Source organism: Fusarium graminearum, chromosome 3, assembly GCF_000240135.3.
Source record: "Fusarium graminearum PH-1 chromosome 3, whole genome shotgun sequence".
NCBI classification, from domain to species: Eukaryota; Fungi; Ascomycota; class Sordariomycetes; order Hypocreales; family Nectriaceae; genus Fusarium; species Fusarium graminearum.
The window spans coordinates 5591223-5609767 of NC_026476.1; the positions used below are offsets into that span (position 1 = coordinate 5591223).

Sequence of the window (18545 nt, forward strand, 5' to 3'; positions counted from 1 at the left end):
CTGTAGCTAGTCAGCCCCTGTCTTAGTGTGGTCTAGACCTGTCCGCAAAGTCACACAATTTATCAAGTCATATAAAAGAACCTGGTCTCCTTTTCTCCATCTCGAGTCTTGTTAGTTCTTGTCTATTGGTTCTTTGCATCATCCTCTGGATACCGACGCTCTTTACTGTGTTTCATCATGTTCAATCTGAAGGGGATCGTGGCCACTTTGGTAGGCGTTGGCATCACTGTTGTTAATGCTGGACCTTGCAAGCCCCAGTCTTTGTCTGAAGCAGCTTCTTCGACCACCGGCGTCTCTGTGTCTGGCTATACTTCACTCGTATCATCCGCCACCTGGGCCAGTACCTCGACCGTCAGCTCTGACACAGAATTAGCCACCGATTCTGCGACCTTGACTCAGACCAACGACGTCCCGACAACCCTAGCTGAATCTACAGTCACTTCGGCTACCGCTTCAGCTACAACATCTGTAGCCGTCGACACACCATGCGGAAACCAAATCTATCGAGGCACTGCCTCAAACCCCGGCTACACTTCCACCGACGCCGCAAACGAGGTGGAATGTTGGGAGTCATGCTCCAGCGATTTTGAATGCAGTACCTGGTTTTTCCAGTCAGAAGGCGTTTGCCAACACTATCGCGAAACCCTTGCTGTTATCGGTCGCCCCGAAAACGAAGATAGTAACCTCATCGGCTCTCGCAACTGCTCCCCTCGCCACTACATCCCTTGCAGTAATGACATTGGCTTTGGATATATTGCTGAGACTCCAACTGGTCAAGTTCAGCCTGTTGAGTTCGAAGCCGACTGCGCTCATGTGTGTATGAAAGACGGCGACTGCATGTCTTGGCAGTACGACAGCTATTCGCAAACCTGCAACAAGTTCTCCAGCTACTTTGGTGATATTATCACCCCCCAGGCGGATGCTTCTCCAGCTCAAAAAATCTTGCTTGCAGGTTCCCGAAGCTGCTCTTCGGACTTTTTTAAGCCACAGTTGGAGCCTTGCAATGACCAGATCAACACAGTGGATGCCAGAGACATAGGGGGAGAGGGGTACAGATACTTTACCGAGTTTAACACAGTCGCGCTCTGCGCAAGGGCTTGTTCCATTGATCCAATGTGCATGTCATGGGGGGTTTTTAATGGACAATCGGATTGCACACTTTCGCAAAATGACTATGACAATATTCCTACTGGTCTCAGCGCGGCAGGCTCAAGAAACTGTGGTGTTCCCTAGACAGGCGCATTTTGTATGTGGAGGATACTGGTAATGAATAACGTAGCAAGTTGTTAGATATCGGCAACATGCAATCGTGTTCACCCGCGTTCTTGTGTCATGGTATTGGATTAGAAGCCGGCATGATTGTGTGTTCAGTTGCTCACATCCTGGACACGGCCTTTCCCAACCCTTTCAGGACCTGCCGTAACAAGGTAGCACCAACCAACAGAGACTACCATTTTGCTATCGATGCGTGTTAGTGCTTAGGTGAGCCTTGTGATACTAAAATTTGATTTGACGCCTGATATCTCACGTCCCGTGTTTGCAACCCCGCGATTGAACGTAAGAGCGGCGCAGCGCGTGAGATGCCGTGGGACTCTTTAAAGACCGTCGGACCGGACATGCCTCAGCCCATCTTCAGCAGAATCCATACTTGTTCGTTGCAGATAGTGTCTGAAAGTGTTCGACAGCAACAGATCATCAACACCATAAAAACAATGTTTGGTCTTAGTACCACAGATCAGCAGCCAAAATTTGACGATGACGACGTCTATCCGGCAATGTTACTAGACGATACGAAAGCCCAGCGCGACATGGTTCTGCACTGGACATTTCACTTCAACGATGTACTCGATACTGAGAAGCTACGTACTTCACTAGCGACGCTGATTGACATTGGAGATTGGAGAAAATTGGGCGGTCGCTATAAGATCAATGTGAGTGCCGCGCAACAGTCGTGTGTTTATATCTAACCCGTGTCAAGGCCCAAGGCAGGGCCGAGTTTCATGTTCCCAAGGCATTCACAGAAGCGCGACCGCCTTTTCAATATTCGCAACGAGATTTCGACATGAACATCGAAGATCATCCAATAGGTCAAAAACTGCCCAGGGCAGGGGAGCAGCCCAGCGTTCATCCAGGAGACCATGAGCTCAAAATTCTCGTTACAGCGCCTGGTAATCCTGTCAATGGCTGGGATCTCCTCGTGGGTGATAAACCACAAATGGCATTAAACATTGTGTCTTTCAAGAACACGACCCTTGTTACTCTGGTATTCTCACATATGCTCATGGACGCTGGCGGGCTACAAGCTTTGCTACAAAATTGGTCACGGGTGATTGCAGGGCGCGAGGCGGATGTCTCGCCCGTTTTCGGTGCGCAACAGGATGTTACCCACAAGATAGCAGAAAGCCACATAGAAGATCACTCCGAGTTCTTTGTTCAAGAGAGATTTGAAATCGCTCCCAAACGCATCAAAGGGTTCAAAATGTTCCTCTTTGTGCTGCGCTTCCTTTGGGAGTTGCTGTGGTACGAAAAAGCCGAATCCCGCGCTATATTTCTACCCAAGTCAGCCATTTCCCAATTACGACGCGAGGCTTTGGAGGACTTAACCACTGGAGATGGATTTGATCACGATGAGAAACCGTTCATCAGCGAAGGAGATGTCTTATCAGCATGGACAGCAAAGACAGTTGCGTCATCCGATCCTCGTCAACTTCCAGTTTCAATCCTCAACGCGGTCAATCTCCGGTATCGATTCGATTCAATAAAGCACTCAACTGGAGTATATCTCCAGAACCTATCACTTTGCCAATTTACATTTGCTTCTCCTTCCATGGTCAGAGGTCCACTTGGTCCTATCGCCCTAGAGAACCGCAAGCATTTGACACAGCAAACAACCAAACCACAGATACGCGCTTATCTGAAGAGCGCGATTGCTGAGAGTCAAAATGGTTTAGATGCTATTCTCTTTGGCGAATCAAATATGCTTCTGATCATCGTCACGAACTGGACAAAGGCGGAGTTGACGCAAGCTGCTGACTTTAGTGCGGCTGTGCTTCGAGAGGGAGATGGGAGTCTAGCGAGGAAGAACGCAAGAGGCTACATGACCCAGATTTATGTCTCGTCTGCAAAGGAGAGCTTCATGTCCAAGAATGTCATGATTGTAAAGGGAAAGGATCATGGAGGGAATTATTGGCTTGATGGGTGTTTTCTTCCAAAGGCGTGGGCCAAATTTGAGGATGAAATAGCGAGGTTGACAACCGGATCCTGACGACCATAGGGGCAACACCGCCGTGAACAGAACTTTTTATTAACCTAATTGATATTCCCTTGCGACCATGCGACCACTTTACGCTTAGGGCGGGTCTTGGTGAGTGTGCCATTTATGCCCTACTTTCTATGCCCTACTTTCTATGCCTATCGATACAAGGCAACCTCTTTTTTTTTTTTGTTTAACGTTGTATAAACCTTAAAGTCTGATACCCTGAAGCGGGTTACGAGACGTCCAAGTGGTAGTTTAATTGACTGTCCTCAGGGTATCAGAAGAATCAGCCGCTAGAAGCATAAGAGACGAAATTAGCAGATCAGCTTATGCTACTTAGACTATGCTCTTTATGCTATTTATTTTTGTAACATAAGACTTGGGAAGTTAACTTTTCTGCTGCCCAGTAGATTGTCACTAGACATCTACACCTGTAGACCAGAGGTATCGACTTGGCAGCCCATGGTAGCCAATCAGCTCACCCAAATTAACACGTGGGCTACCCTTGACTGACGTCGACTCTTGAAATTAATTTCTCATTCCTTTCACAATCTTTTCAATAATCACAAGATGGACAAATACATGGAACCTGTCGTTGAATGGGTTGTAGCCTCTGTCAAGGCACAGCCCTACGTCTGGTGTGCGACCACACTCACCTTTCTCATCGGCGTCCAATTGGCCCTGGCAGCTTCTATCGCCCACGGAGACGAAGCAACAGTTCGAAGGCAGCTCACAGGTCTTGAGAGAATAGACATCGACAAGGCACAGCAACGCGGAACCAAGGGTCATTTGACAGCCGTTTGCCCTGTTGCATCATGCGCCCCTGCGACAATCGACGCAGACGCCCACCCAGACGGTCACACCAAATACAACGGCTGTTACATGCTGGCTCTTCAGACCCCTGAGACAGATGATCAAGACTACACCATTTGGAAATCCATCACCCAGCAAGACAAACCAGATCTCTCAAAAATTAAGACGGAAATCTGGATCCCAAAATCTAATGCCGACGAAAACGATCCATTGGTTCAATCCGGCGGATGCGTCATCTTGTCATTTCCCGATCCCAGTATCCCGAGTTGGTTGAATGTCGTGGCTGGCTACTTGGGCAATTCGGTTGCGACACCACAGGTGGCTTGCATTTTGCCACTGGAACCAACGAAAGCGGAGCTCGAGGAGCACAAAATCAAGATGAGGCCTTTCAAGATTGACGGAGAAGATGGGAAGGGGTTGGATATGGAGGGGTTACCTGCCGTCGCTGATATTTTGTCCAGACTCAGGCTGTTTCTTGGTGTGAAGGACAAGCAGGGAATTCCTCAAGGGATCACCGTTTTTAAGCGCGCTTAGACAGACGCAGCGGTCGCAAGGGAATTTGATGGGTTATACAACGTTAAAAAAAAGAGGTTGCCTTGTATCAATAGTCATAGAAAGTAGGCATAAAGGCAACATTAATCTCGCACAATACAAAAACACTATGAGACCTTCTCAGCTGCCCTCAGGGTATCAGAATAATTGACCGCTGGGAGCATAAGAGATGAGATTATTAGGATATCTTATGGCACTTGGACTAAGTTTCTTAGACTACTTGCTTACTAAGAATAAACCCCCGAAACCCAATGTGAGCATACAAGTGCCCATTGCAACTCAAACGCAAGTCGACAAAGCTGCACATCTTTTTCCTCGCGGACAATATTGAATTTCTCCCCACTTTGAATCACGTGACCATTGGCGTTGCGAGCAGTTATTTCTGATCCGCTGGCCCCCCAAACGTATTCCAATTCTGCCTATAAACCTTGGGCTGCGTTGAGGTCGAAAGGAGCGAGTCGCCATCTGCTTGTGTTGAAGGGCATCCACACGAATTCCAGTGTGATACGGACTTTTCCGATATGACTCCAAGGGTCGGCAACGATTCGCGTGTGGTGCAGCCATCTGAATGCAAACATGCCCCTTTCCCACATGTTCGCGATACCGGGGGTCAGAGTGATCAAATTCCAGTACATTTTTGGTATGTCAACTTCCGCTGCCAACATCCCCAAGAGTTCCTGGCTTTCCACGTCTCTTGATAGATGCGAGAACCCGACAAGGTATTCCATGATTGAACGTATGTTTTCAAGTCGATGGCCTGCTCCCCCAGGCAGAGACCTTCGAGAAAGGGGAATAACGTGACAGGATGTCTTGATCTTATGGCCAGTGACAATGCAACGCTGGTTATCGTATTCGACACATTTTTGCCTCTCTGGTGATTCCTCCGGACTAGAAATATGTGGATATTTGAAACCTAAATTGTGTCAGAATTGATCACGACGGACCTAAGGGGAGGGATGACTGCGTACTCCACTCATGGATTTGTTGGATTGCTGTGTAAAGTGTACCAAGGTCTCGAATAGGATCATTCACAGGCTGCTTAGCAATGAGTTCCAAGATATGCATAGGCATGTGTAGCAGGGTTGCGAAATGAAGGGCGTTTAATAGCGGCGCGGGAGGATTCGTTTGCGATTCTAGAGCGATAGGGTTCGTTTGTGCCGCCGGAGCGAGAGGGTACCCTTGTGCCGCCAGTGGGAAAGGGTTTATTGGTGCTTCTATATCGAGAGGGAAAATGCTCGTTTGCACCTGATTGCCAAATCCAGATAGGTTGTAGTCTGGATCGATCTGAAAGGTTGGAAGTGGCTGAACGGGAGGGTTGCTCGGTTGCAATTCATCGACGATTCCGTTTGGGTAGGGATTTTCATCAAGCATAAAGTCTGACATTGTGAGAAGGTGATAATTACCGTTCGGTGGTATTTTGTTGACGATGCGTTTGATAACGTCGAGCTTCTGATTGACAAGAACGATCAGCGCATCTCGAATGATATTGGTCTCTGACTCTTGAACGATGTTTGTCTCGGGCTGTTGAGGCTGATCAGCCTATTCGACCTCTTCGCCTTGAGAGTCCATCGTGTGTGGTCCAAAAAGTGAAGATGTTGAAGAAATGAAGAGTTGGGGGGGAGGAAGTAGAAAGATTGACCACTATGAACATAAGAGACGCAAATATTAGGCCAGCTCCTGCTACTTAGACTAAGCTTCTTACCTAAACTAGGTACTTTAGTATTTTTATACCCTAAGATTTAGGGGGCCAGCTTTTCTGTTACCCACTGGGCTCCCTTTACTTGGTGGTTTGTACAACTGAAATGGCAATTTTACTATTCGCTTCCCTACGTCAAGTGTCATAGAAAGTAGGGCTCTCTTTACATCATCATTTCATGCGATAACTCCTTCCGGTGCTAAATACCAACGGCAACCTGCAATAACGCAGGGGTTCTTTCTGTTTCCTGCGAGTCGTCGGCATTGAATCAAAGGGGTACCTTCCTGGCAGGACACTCCTCCTCCCGCCTGTGCTGGTGTTACACATTACTGTCCTTTCTACCCTCTAGAGGCCAAGCATACTAATAGCCGTATCACCATATCTAGGATTGACCCATAACCAAATGGGTCAACGCCGTCGATCAAAAGTTTAGACGACCAGGCGGGCTGCATAAAAACCTTGACTGATTTAGTGGTCAACATAAATGTTAGATCATTCTTAGTGCTTATATAGCCTAAGAGTGGTCTAATAATTTCGTTTGGATTACTTCAAGTCCGTCTTTCGTTTTTGCTACCCACCTGACGACTAAGAACGTGGCCAATCTGCATGTGGTTCACCACTGACCATTCCTGTTGTCCCTGAGCCCTATTACCACACGATAGGCTCTTGTCAGTACACATACAATCTCCAGACAGCAATGAAGAGTCCAATACGGGTTGACGAATGAACGACCTGCTTGGGTTTCATGAGATGTAGTAAAAGTCCCCCAAAGGTGCGTGGCAGAATCGACAAGCCCTTTGGATCGATCATTGTGTGCCTAATCGATGGCATTCTGCGCTGCCTTCTGCTGTGTTCAAATGCAACGCAAAGAGTAAAAAGACCAACAGTTCCAGCTAGCTAGTACTGTGTGTGCCAAGGGATAGACAGAGGTCATTGAAAGAAATAAAAAAACGATGTGCGGTTTATGTGGATCGAACACATGACCTTCAGATATCGAATGATTGAAGTTTGACTTCAGTCTGACGCTCTCCCAACTGAGCTAAACCCGCTGACTAATTCTGGTGTTTGAGCTCAAAAGAGAGTATATATTGTCAGCACAAACAGTGTGATTGTTCCAAGAACCAAGTTACTATCCAGTATTGGGCATACCATTTTTCTACCATTTTTTTATTTAGCTATCTTTTACTGAATATAGTCACTCGCTCTTACGTGTTTGGTCAGACCAGAAAGCCCAATCTTTACAAACTCAGCTGACAACTCTGCGCCACTGGAGTCATGGTAGTCCCAACGTGGTTCTAAGCCACTCGTATTTACCCGCCTCCCTAGTCATCTTCAGGTCTGCCTCGTCTTTAAGCCTTTGGATCTCCTGACATTTAGCACATTCGTCGCCTGTCTTGAATGTATCTCGCTTCCTCAAGTCACACGTCTCTGCACTGGCAATTGCTTTCGAGCATTTTTCTACTTCGATACCTGTCTTTTGGCTATTTTCGCAGGTCGGGCAGGTTACGTGCACGTGGTTCATCCAGCGCATTGTCAGATTTCAAATATAGTATCAAGATTGGACTAGTATTGTAGTTACGCCTATCGAGGTTAGGTGGAAAGTGGGAGAAGGAAAGGCGGACTCAAGCTCTGTTTCCCGTTTATAAAGACAAATGTATATCGTGATTCGCAGTTTTTTCTACCAAAGTGGCAATTGTGCTCATTATTCAGGTATCTTCATTAAATGTTCTATCCAGTATGGCAAGTATCTAACGTGTATCAGATCTATCCAATCTTCCCTATTCAGGGTCATCTCTATCTTCTTCTCCGCCAATAACACTTAGATGTAACTGTGGCTGTGACTTGATCGCCTCCAACACCTCTTTCGGTATCTCCGCCTCTTCGACAAGAACAATCAACTCCTTCATTTTCCTACAGGTAATATGAAGACTCTGAATTGCGTTCGCCAGCAAGTCCGTGACTTCTTCGTCGGTGCCGAGAGGATTGAAGAATTCTAGCGTTTCTAATTCGGGTGGTAGACCTACGGAGTGAAGCCGTGGCTTTTTGGTTGACTTTCCAAAGAGTTGGTAATCCCAGTTTAGTCGTAGCGTCTTGAGTTTCACAAACTCTCTGAGGGCCAGTGCTCTGCCGCTAGCCAACATGGGGAAATCGATTGTGATGGTCTCCAATGAATGGCACTGCTCTTTAAGCGCCATCATATAATCGCGAATGCTACTTGAACTTTCTTCAAGCTCTGGCTCGGGTTCTTCTCTTTGAGTGAGGACAAACTCCTTCAAGGCTTCGGGAAACATCAAAACATCCGACAGTGTATCATCGTTAATATCACATTCTATCAGGTGCAGCGTCTTAAGAGCTGTGTTGTGGGGCCGTTCGATGGGTTCAAAGCCGCGGTCGTCCAGCTTTGCCCTTTTGATAACGAGCGTCTCGAGGGTAGGATGTGTAAAGATGTGGATATTCTCTTGTAGATCCCAGTACTGATCGTCCTCATCCTGGTAGAACAGGGTACAGGACTGCAGACAAGCGAGATCAAAGGGCCCGTTGAATAGGTTCCCTATACTATGTAGGAGTCCGACAGGAACAGCAATGTCCAGAGTCCTTAAGTTGGACATTGTGGAAATAGTTTGCGAAACACTGCTCATGGGCTCCAGCGTGTCAGAGATGAGACGTGTTATCTCTGACGCTGGATAGGCTAGCTTGACTTCCTCAATCGCCGAGCCGCGACGAGGCCGACGGCTCAGCGATTGGCTGAAGATGAGATGAAGCTCGGGCTTTAGCCACTGCACTGTATTGTACAGAACGGCATCAGCGAGAGCGTGGTAGCGCTTGTTCAGACGCGACACGCTGCAGAGGTCATGCTTGGGGAGTGTTTCAAGGATGGAGACGATGAGAAGGTCGGGGCAACGAGCGAGCAAGTCGATTGGAGCGCCCGGTTGATGCACTGGGTGTATGGCTACCATTTCGGCGACGCGATAGAGTAGGGACTTGACTATTGCGCCTTTGAGGTGGACTTTGTTGGGTGACAGACAGTGAAGCCAAGTGGTGTGTGCTGTGGTGTGTTTATGGTTGAAGTGATTTAGCGCCTCCCTCCACTGATGTAGCGGGGTGAGTGGTTTTTATGGGTACTGTATGGGGTAAGCGTGGTTATGTAATCACTCGAGTGAGTCAAAAAGCTTGTCTTGTTTCTGTAACAACCGCGTCGGTTGGTATTTGTTGAGGAGGCAGGAATACCTTTATAGCTGTATAAATTATTTGATGTGAGTCACTCAGTGGATGATCAATGTCAGCTTTGAATGGAAAAGGCTGTGCTTACTGGGTGAAGAGTTTGCCTCCAGGCGTGATGACTCCAGGCGGCACTTATATGAGTGGACATAAATTTCAAGTTCATGTCAATACTCGACAGGTCAGTTGAATGTTTTTGACTTTTGGAATTGTAAAAAAAGGAATTAGTAGGATTTATCACCTTTCGAGTGTCGTGGTGGCTGATGATGCTCTTACTCACAGTGATGACCGTATTGCTTTAAACAGTCGTCGAAAAGAACCACGACTTCGCCAAATCACCGTGAACCATCACAGCAAAAACCTCGATCAAAGACTAATTTACCAATGCCAAAATAGAATATGTGTACCGAATTAAGCGCTCTGTACACTTGAACCCCTCGACTCTTGAATATTGACTTGACTCTCGTACCATATCATCTCTGCCAAAGAACCATGAGTAAATGCCGATCTGGGCCATACAATACCAATTAAAATCTCCCGCGCTTCTTTCCATGTCTTGATACCTGTAGCTTCAGACCACTTGTACAGAAGCCTAACAAACTGTCGTCGAAGAGGATATAGCGCCACTGCGTGATCAGTTTCGATGTGCCTCGCTAAACTAAAGGCACCCACAAAAGCCTTCCAGAACCAAAAGTTTGATGCCACGGTAGATCCTGCTTCTAGGCAACTTTCACCTCTCGCAAGATCCCAGCTCAAATAAGCAAGGATGTGGGAATGGAACTTGACCTCTAGTGGTGCATCTAAAATCCAGAGCCCAAGAACTTGATGCACGTATAGTTGTGTAGCGATGAACAGTCCAGACCAGGAACTCTTCATTCCCCCAGGAGATATCTCCTTGCGAGTCCTGTCGTCTTGCCAGGGCATGGACTCCACATGAGTCTCTATAGCCGCGAGTATCCACTTGACGGCAGCACCCTCGAGCCATACTAGTTGCTGGACCGGTTTCTCATCCGTCGCTGGTGCTCTCAATTGACATATCTCAGTCATGGACAGGAGGCACTTAATCATGGTAGATGCATCGATATCGCAGAATCCTCTCATGGAGGACAACGGAGCAAAGAAGTAAGGAATCATTTCCATACTTCTAAGTTTGAGATCCATCCCTCCGGCCTCCACTTTATATCGGTCGTGCATTGCCGCCATAACTTCTGGTGGTGCTTCTTCACCGACATCGACTAATTCAACGCGGACGCGGCTTTTGCAAATAGATATAAAGGAGTATGTTCTTTTGAATCTGTTAGAAGATGTTTAAGATGATGTGATGTCACTCACAGCATGATGTATCGTATTGAAAGCTCCGCAGTGTTACTGGGTTCCACTGGGCTAACCATGCCTAGAGGGCAGTAAATATCCAAAAACTTCATCAACCCGTTGAGATGGGTTTCAGCAGCTCTTGAATGCCCCAGATAGCACTAGAAAGATCAATATGGGAGTCGGGCAGTATAGACATTACTATCATACCTCGCTAAAGCACAAAGTGGATATTTGCCGTACGCACATGGCGTATGCTTTCGAATCTGATAGTTGAAGCCATTTGTTCACCGAGCGTATGGTTTCTATTTTGTGGAGTAGGAGGGTTGGCTTAAAATCGCTGGAGCGACCCGCGTTGACGATGTAATGGAAGCCAGCAATGAGGAGTGTGTTTCGGAGCGCGTCGGGATGGTGCATGCTAAGTGCCAGTCTGGGCCTATCAGTTTGGAACACATCAGGCTATGAAGTGAGAATGTGTACTTACAAGTTCTGTCGCTTGCATCGCAATGCCAGTTCATCGTTGCCACCAGCCTTGTGGACTGTGCCAACTATTAGCATTGTCTGTTCGAATCTCTAAAACTCAGCACTGACAGTAATGAAGGAGCTCCATAGACTTTAGTGGCATTTCTATGGGACATGGATAGCAAACGCTGATGGGTTTTGGTGGCGCCACTGGCGTTGACTTGGCTATCAAGGCCCAGGGCTGCTGCTCTCCAGGGAGATATGATTTGCGACGCTCACGAAGAGGCAGAGATGGAGCTGCAAAGCCACATGATAGCCCAGCCGTTTCGCAGTTGAGGCTGTTCTTAAATCATTAGATATTTCTGTAACAAGTGGAGGATTAGAGGTGCCAGGGATGTGAATCCGCCACTTGATCATTTCCATTTATGGAACTGCAGTCCATGTAAGATGTAAGATGAAGAAAATTGTACTAACCAAGTCGGCCGCTGCTCATCGCATCTCACCCGCCGGTTCTTGCATGTCATGCATCCTGTCCGGCTCCTTGCGTGTGACTTTCGGGTCGTCGGGCTGACAGATTGCTCTTGTTCCACTGTTATTATCATACTGTGGGTCTTTCTTCGTGCCGGGTTACCGCGGGTCTAGTAAGCAGAGAAAACTTTCTTTCCGTATATGTGGAAAAGAGAGAGGGACGTGGGAGGGAATTTACTCCGGAAATGCCAGAGTCTCTTAAACGAGATGATGAGGGGCTTCTCTACCGGCAGAATCGCCCCGCCGTTTCCACCGTATTCCCGGCCAATTATATCTTCAAAGCGGCATTGTTGGTAGGGTTGGTTAATTTAAAAGGCTTGGCTGGCGATAACCATGTGTAATATCTTGGCGGCGTAGAGTATCGATAAGGAATTAGACATGTCTGGCTAGACTCTAGCTGTGCTTTGTAACAATTTCTTAGTACAATACTAGTAGTAGACCTAGACCTTCTTGAGTCGTGTCTAGATGTATATAACTTACTATATGTTTGCATAAATGTCCACAGATTAATTAGCCAATATCTTGGTAAACCCGACTGACGTCATCAACTACTACCCTACTAGTGATATAATGCATGTGAATCCGGAGACTGGCTCCTTTTAGCCTCGATGTTACCTAACTTGCATACACTGAACTGTCCCAACCGTTATCACACATATCAAGACACAATAAAAGCAAGATACTTCTTGATAGAATTCATGAAAGATATATTATTTCTAATTCTTTTGTTCTAACTTGAAACAATCCACCTATGTTATTTATTTACTGCTCCTGGACCTTCTCGGTGGAACCAGAAGTAGGGAATTGATCAACCTTGGTCTTGGCAAACTTGCGCGCAGGAACCTTGTGCTCAAAAAGCAGATCCAGCTCACCATAAGTTCTATCCTTAGGCTCGGGCAGACGGAAGAAGGCCCAGATAAAGATCAACAGACACCAACCTGCCCAGAAGAGACCAGTCTTGGCGCCCCAGTTCCACGAGTTTCGGCCAAGCATGCGGGGCATCAAGGTGTTGGTGACAAGGCCAGCAATGTTGCTGAAGTTACGGGCCAGAACGATGGTCTTGGCCTTGAGACGCGTGGATGAGACCTCGGCGACGATGGTGTAGGCGATGGGTCCGATGGTCATGTCGTAAACGAAAGTGTACACGATGAGCAAGCTACCGATGGCCCAGCCGACGCTCTCGGTCTTGTTGATGCATCCGAGAGCACCAACGACAATAAGGATACAGAAGAGAGTTGCCATGCCGCAGATGTAGATATCACGACGACCGAAGCGGGACATCAAGAACCAGGAGAGAACAACGCCAACAGCGCCGACGCAGTACTGGATGACGTTGAAATCAAGGGCCTTCTCGGGAGATAGACCGGCCTCGAGATAGAACTGAACAGAGTAACCCATGAGAGCGCTACCACAAAGGGCCTGGGCGGTGTAAGTAATAGAGGCAACCTCAGTTCGTCTCAAATCGCTGCGCATGAAGCAGTGCCAGTAGTTGGTTCCGGCAGAGTTCTCCTTCTCCATCTGGTTGGTAGCCTTGAGAAGCTCAACCTGCGCATCAGCGTCAAAGGGAACATCACATTGGGTGACGAGCGCAAGAATGGATCGCTTGGCATCCTCGTAGCGCTCCTTGCGGACAAGCCACCAGGGAGACTCGGGAGCGAAAATGGTACCAAGCATGATGAATGGAGGCCAAGCCCACTGCAAAGCAAAGGGAATTCTGTATGACCAGTCACCACCCATGGTGCTGAATCCGCGAAGAACTCCGGCACCGATGAGCTGACCAATGACCCAGCAAAGGTTGACGTAGGCAGTAAGGTATGGGCGCAGGACAACGGGCGCGACGTCGGAAGCATAGGCGAGTGTGAGGGTCTGGAAGATACCCCATGGAAGACCGAGGAGAATGTTTCCGGCGAGGAGGACGTTGAGGTTGGGCGCAAAGAAGGGGAAGAAGATGAGTCCGATCATGAGCATCTGAGAAGCCATCATGGTCTTCTTGTAACCGAAGTGATCAGAGACCCAACCGTTGATGTAGAGACCGATGATTTGACCACACATGCCACCGACTTGGATATATGTTTGCCAATCTGCTGAGACAATAGGGTTGCCGTCCGAGTCGATTTCGTTACCAAACTTTTGCTTGAATCTAGACAGAATTTGTTAGTATTTTGATGACAGGTTAGAGTCATTGGGTGGCCACTTACGCATCATAGCCGTAGAAGCTACCAAGAAGACTCAGATCATAACCTTCCATGATGATCGCAGTGGAGAACAGCAGAGAAAAGGCAATGGCCTTGGGATACAAGCGGAAACTATCGCGCAGAGTAAGATCATGCTCGCGATCATTGGCCTCGCGCGCAGCAGGCTTCTCAACCTCGTCGAAACCCATCTTGGAGTCAGGATCGATATGCTCAACCTGAGCAAGGTTGTCCTTTGGGGAGGATGACATTGTAGAATGTGTCAAACACGATGAGGTAAGGGGGGGGGGGGGGGAGTCAAGGGATGCAACCCTCTTGGAGTGATGAGGAAGTAGGAGTCTTTGCTGGAGAGTGCTCTGGGAATGGAATGTTCAAAAACGAAAAGAAGCTGGGGAATCTGGGGATTCTTATTCTAAACCCCAGAAACGCGTAAATCTCTCCACGTTCCCAAGGTTTCTCAAAGCTGGGGGACGCCAGGGGCAAAATGCCAAGAAGAGTCTAGTCAAACAGCCATGAACCAAGTCGTCGGACCGACGAAATGGACAAGACAGACAGCAAAGACTCACAAGTCAGGTCATGTTTGCCAAGAGCTGGAGTCTCATGATGGCTTCAAAGTGAGTAGAATCGTAATGTCGGACCGACAGGATTGCAAATTTCTAGTCAGACGATGCGTTTTCCACCAAGTTCACGATGGATTCGATGTCTTGTTCAGCATGTTGTCGGTCCGAGACGTCGGTCCGACAAAAGTGTTCTGGATGAAAATGCATCACCCCCGGATTTTCTCCTTCTCTCCAGACGCGCATTGACCATTGTCTCGGGACGAACTAAACCCAAAGGACGTCCATCACGAGCAGTGGAAATTGTGAGGAGCTGCTGATCTGCCCTGTATCGAGTTAGTAGTAGATTCTACCTTTTCGGACAGGGCCGGAGCAATGTAACGCTGATGGGATCATCTCGATTCGATGATGACAGTTGCTTCTTTAACATTTTCGTACCAGTTTTGAAGTAACGGGCCATTGGTCTTGGGTGTGCCAGACACAGCCATTCCCAAGAGTGCCAAGAATTAAGCTTAACATCAAGTCTATCCGTCATTACTAGCAAACGGGAACTTAATAGCTGAATGAGAATGAGGGTGGCTGACTTGATGCGGGGAAGTCTGTTGTGATGTATGTCTCGATAAAGTTGTCCTCGATGGTTTACCAACGGTTGGCTTGACATGGAAACCAACACGCGACGCTGTTCATGGCCAGACTAGGAAATGTTAATAATATGGAGCACAAGTTGAGACTATTTCTTGTTGCGGTAGAGCCTATCACAGAAACATCGCGTCTACTCCACCATAGCTGTTTCGCTAACGCAGCAAGGGTTCACCTGGTATGCCACAAGAGCTAGACTAGTGAGTAATAGAAAGGTTGACCTCTCAATGGGATGAAATAATAACTGCTTTAAATTATGGTCTAATGAATAACAGAACTGGCTTTCTAATGTGGTTTTTCATGCGTCCTGTGGCCAATCACTCGCTAATCTCAACCACCAACTTTGTGCAACTCACTCCCTGAGCCATCCTATCCAACGCCTCATTAATAAACTCCAAACCCTTGCCAACGACACTTGGCTTAGGGCTTGGTCTGATAGAACCCTCGGCAAGTCTCTTTCCTAACCAAGTACCCATCCAATACCTAAATTGCTCCAACCGTTCCTCTTCCACCATCGATGGCATCACAAACATTACTTGTACCCCTTCCACATCCTTTCCGTCTTCTGGAAGTCGGGGTGCCGAGACCACCTTTGCTTTCTTTTCGCCCGGTTTGGCAAAGGCTTTCAAAACACCCTGGCAAAGGGAAAGATTTCCAACGGCCAGGAAGCAATGGCGAATGACCAGGCCACTATCTTGAGCCTTGGAAACCATCGCGTCCACGACATTTGGGTCTTTGTAGTCAAACACAGAGTCTGCTCCTAGGGAACGTATGTACTCGAGATTGTCCGACCCAGCCGTGGCGTAAACGGCTGCAAAGGGAGAGTCGGGATCCTGACACATTATGCGTGCTGACTGAACGCCCATTGTGCCTACACTCGAAGATGCTCCCCAGATAAGTAAAACTTCATTCTTCTCGGCTTTCTTTCTTGTGCCGGTGCTTTTCTCTTCTGTCCTTGGAATACCCATTTGATCCCAGGCACTAAGTGGTACCTGTACAGACACGGGTAACGTCGCAGCATGATTCCACGACATGTTTTCGTCTGGAAGAGGTACGGCATGTTGCCACGGGACAAGACATTTCTCCTGAAAGGCTCCATAGTCTGGGGCGCAGGATCTCCAGGCCGAGGCCGAATAAGCAACAACCGGAGTACCAGGCTGGAAGCAAAGGCTGGACTTGTCGTCACCAGTTGGGACATTCTCGCCAGCTTCGAGAACGATACCCGCCATGTCGAAGCCGGTAACAGTAGGGTACTCGGTGATGAAGAAACCCTGGCTGCGCATGAAAGTGTCGGCTGGGTTGAACGCGACAGACTTGACGGCGACGAGGAGTTCGTTTGGTCCTGGCTTTGGGGTGGGGCGAGATTGGATCTCGAAAGGTTGGCCTTTGCCTTTGAGGACGGCAGCGAGATGGGTAGACATTGTGATGTGATGATGAGGGTAGAGAAGAGATGTGGTGTTTTCTGTGAGTACATGTCCAAAGAACAGAAGGAGACACTGCCCTCTTTATATCTAAATCTATGATCAACGATCGAGTTCCTGAATATCCGGACGATCATCTGGAATTAACATTAACCAATCAACACTCAGTGTTTCCGCAAAATGGTTAGCGTTCCTGATCGTTACGCGAGACGAGGTTAGCGTATCGAACAAAGTGGAACAGAAGGATTCCCATCTTCTCCACTTGCTGCAGCTTACATCTCTTTCTCTATCCAAATTCTCTCATCAAAGGCTTCAATATTGCCAAGCAACACATTATCCAAGCATGCCCTCGGACTTCGGAAAACAGTCAAGGCCGGGCCGCAGGTCAAGACATGGCTGCCGAAACTGCAAGTTGAGAAAAGTCAAGGTCTGAACCGCTGCCCCTGTCTAGACTGGAGACCTGACTTTGTCCGTAGTGCGACGAGACTAAACCGCATTGCAAGATGTGTGCTTCTTTTGGTGTACTATGTAACTTTGGGTTCAATGTTCCAGACTTGCAGCCAATGACGTCTAATACTGGAATGTCTCTGGTTCGATACAAACCCGCACTGAGGCAGTCTATTACAAGCGCGGTGTGGACGTCGGACGAGGTTACAAAGTATCAGCTAAGCGCCAAGTGTCAGGACTTTGCGACTCGATACTACGAGCGGAGTCTCCTTACACCTGATGATACAAATATGTTGAAGGTCAACCGGGATCTCTTTAAGCTAGCCTTTACTGTAAGTACCCAAGTCACATTAGGTGTACTCTCGTATCTTGATCTGATCTTTTCTCAGTACCCTTGTTTGATGCATGCCTCTCTGGCTGTAGCTCTCACCTACGATCGCTTCCTAAACACAAACTCATACTCCCGGCGAAGTCTGGAAGAGTGCTACCACTGGTCCCAAAGCACAGCTTTGTTCAATGAGAAATTAAGACAACCACTCAAGAAAAGAGACAAAGACCCTATCTGGGGCACTGCAGCCGCGTTGGCTGTCCTCACATTCTCATCACCCGATGCATACAGACCCGAAGATTCATGGCCTTTGAAGCAGTCTACCAAAAATGACTTGGAATGGGTGCAGATGATCAATGGGAAGATGTCGTTGTGGGAGATGGTTGAGCCGCACCGGAAGGATAGTGTCTTCCATGTCATGGCGGCGACGTTTGATCAGATGCAATCACCCTTGCCAGAAGTTGGGATTCATGGGATACCAGAGTTATTGGTCGAGATTTGCCTTTTGCACGATCTATCGACGGCGGATAGCAGCCCTTACTTTATCGCCGCGCATGCTGTATCTCGTGTGCTGAATCTACCGGACAGCGAGGTGACGACAGGTCATACGCAGCTTTTCACGCATAGCCTTGATGGGGTATTTAAGGCCTTGCTTCTCGAGAAGGACCCTGTCGCCCTGCTATTGTTGTATCTGTGGTACCGGAAGGCAGGACGAAGTATTTGGTGGATTGAGTTGAGGGCCAGGGTGGAATGTCCCGCCATTCGGATGTATGTAGAGATGTATCACGGCGACGACGTGGTGGTGAATGCGCTACTTCAGAATGAGGCGTTGGTTATGGTGTGATGTTGGTCGGTTTCTACAGTCGTGGGAAGTCTACAAGTGTACGTGGAGGGAAACACTCCTGTTTGATGGGACGATGGCATATCGCATGACAAAGGATGGCCTTGCATTTGGGACAACAAGAGACAGAGAGAGCAATGGGCGCATGGTGACAGGACGAGGCAGTACATACGATTTCAAGCATTGGCGGTCACATCTGGCGTCGGCAGTGGTTCAATGGAACTGGCAGCGCCCAAGGTCTTGTACAGCATCGTGACGGCAAGTAGTGCACTCTCTTCGGAGC

General features: G+C 48.0%; 10 protein-coding genes and 1 non-coding gene across 11 annotated transcripts; 4 read left to right on the top strand and 7 right to left on the bottom strand.

Moving 5' to 3' along the window:
- Positions 1-177: 177 nt before the first annotated feature.
- On the top strand, positions 178-1233 carry FGSG_11156 (uncharacterized protein; the record flags this gene model as incomplete). The annotated part of the gene is made up of 1 exon (XM_011326890.1): positions 178-1233. One exon carries the CDS (start codon positions 178-180, stop codon positions 1231-1233), a length of 1056 nt encoding a protein of 351 aa, XP_011325192.1.
- A 479-nt stretch (positions 1234-1712) lies between these two features.
- On the top strand, positions 1713-3265 carry FGSG_11155 (uncharacterized protein; the record flags this gene model as incomplete). The annotated part of the gene is made up of 2 exons (XM_011326891.1): positions 1713-1931; positions 1979-3265. The coding sequence occupies 2 exons, from the start codon at positions 1713-1715 to the stop codon at positions 3263-3265; spliced, it is 1506 nt and encodes a 501-aa protein (XP_011325193.1).
- Positions 3266-3826: 561 nt separating this feature from the next.
- Positions 3827-4603, top strand: FGSG_11154 (uncharacterized protein; the record flags this gene model as incomplete). Its single annotated transcript, XM_011326892.1, has 1 exon — positions 3827-4603. The coding sequence occupies one exon, from the start codon at positions 3827-3829 to the stop codon at positions 4601-4603; it is 777 nt and encodes a 258-aa protein (XP_011325194.1).
- Positions 4604-5040: 437 nt separating this feature from the next.
- On the bottom strand, positions 5041-6004 carry FGSG_11153 (uncharacterized protein; the record flags this gene model as incomplete). Its single annotated transcript, XM_011326893.1, has 2 exons — positions 5041-5534; positions 5566-6004. 2 exons carry the CDS (start codon positions 6002-6004, stop codon positions 5041-5043), a joined length of 933 nt encoding a protein of 310 aa, XP_011325195.1.
- Positions 6005-7273: 1269 nt separating this feature from the next.
- Positions 7274-7366, bottom strand: FGSG_20766. The gene has a single exon. It is a non-coding gene; the product is annotated as a tRNA-Phe (tRNA).
- A 133-nt stretch (positions 7367-7499) lies between these two features.
- Positions 7500-7848, bottom strand: FGSG_13846 (uncharacterized protein; the record flags this gene model as incomplete). Its single annotated transcript, XM_011326894.1, is given in 2 exon segments — positions 7500-7612; positions 7632-7848. 2 exon segments carry the CDS (start codon positions 7846-7848, stop codon positions 7500-7502), a joined length of 330 nt encoding a protein of 109 aa, XP_011325196.1.
- Positions 7849-8095: 247 nt separating this feature from the next.
- On the bottom strand, positions 8096-9274 carry FGSG_11152 (uncharacterized protein; the record flags this gene model as incomplete). The annotated part of the gene is made up of 1 exon (XM_011326895.1): positions 8096-9274. The coding sequence occupies one exon, from the start codon at positions 9272-9274 to the stop codon at positions 8096-8098; it is 1179 nt and encodes a 392-aa protein (XP_011325197.1).
- A 673-nt stretch (positions 9275-9947) lies between these two features.
- On the bottom strand, positions 9948-11472 carry FGSG_11151 (uncharacterized protein; the record flags this gene model as incomplete). Its single annotated transcript, XM_011326896.1, has 5 exons — positions 9948-10830; positions 10869-11008; positions 11058-11283; positions 11332-11386; positions 11439-11472. 5 exons carry the CDS (start codon positions 11470-11472, stop codon positions 9948-9950), a joined length of 1338 nt encoding a protein of 445 aa, XP_011325198.1.
- Positions 11473-12599: 1127 nt separating this feature from the next.
- FGSG_11150 (uncharacterized protein) lies at positions 12600-14280 on the bottom strand (the record flags this gene model as incomplete). Its single annotated transcript, XM_011326897.1, has 2 exons — positions 12600-13977; positions 14036-14280. 2 exons carry the CDS (start codon positions 14278-14280, stop codon positions 12600-12602), a joined length of 1623 nt encoding a protein of 540 aa, XP_011325199.1.
- A 1078-nt stretch (positions 14281-15358) lies between these two features.
- On the bottom strand, positions 15359-16646 carry FGSG_11149 (uncharacterized protein; the record flags this gene model as incomplete). The annotated part of the gene is made up of 2 exons (XM_011326898.1): positions 15359-15400; positions 15582-16646. 2 exons carry the CDS (start codon positions 16644-16646, stop codon positions 15359-15361), a joined length of 1107 nt encoding a protein of 368 aa, XP_011325200.1.
- Positions 16647-17149: 503 nt separating this feature from the next.
- Positions 17150-18265, top strand: FGSG_11148 (uncharacterized protein; the record flags this gene model as incomplete). Its single annotated transcript, XM_011326899.1, has 2 exons — positions 17150-17425; positions 17483-18265. The coding sequence occupies 2 exons, from the start codon at positions 17150-17152 to the stop codon at positions 18263-18265; spliced, it is 1059 nt and encodes a 352-aa protein (XP_011325201.1).
- Positions 18266-18545: the final 280 nt, after the last annotated feature.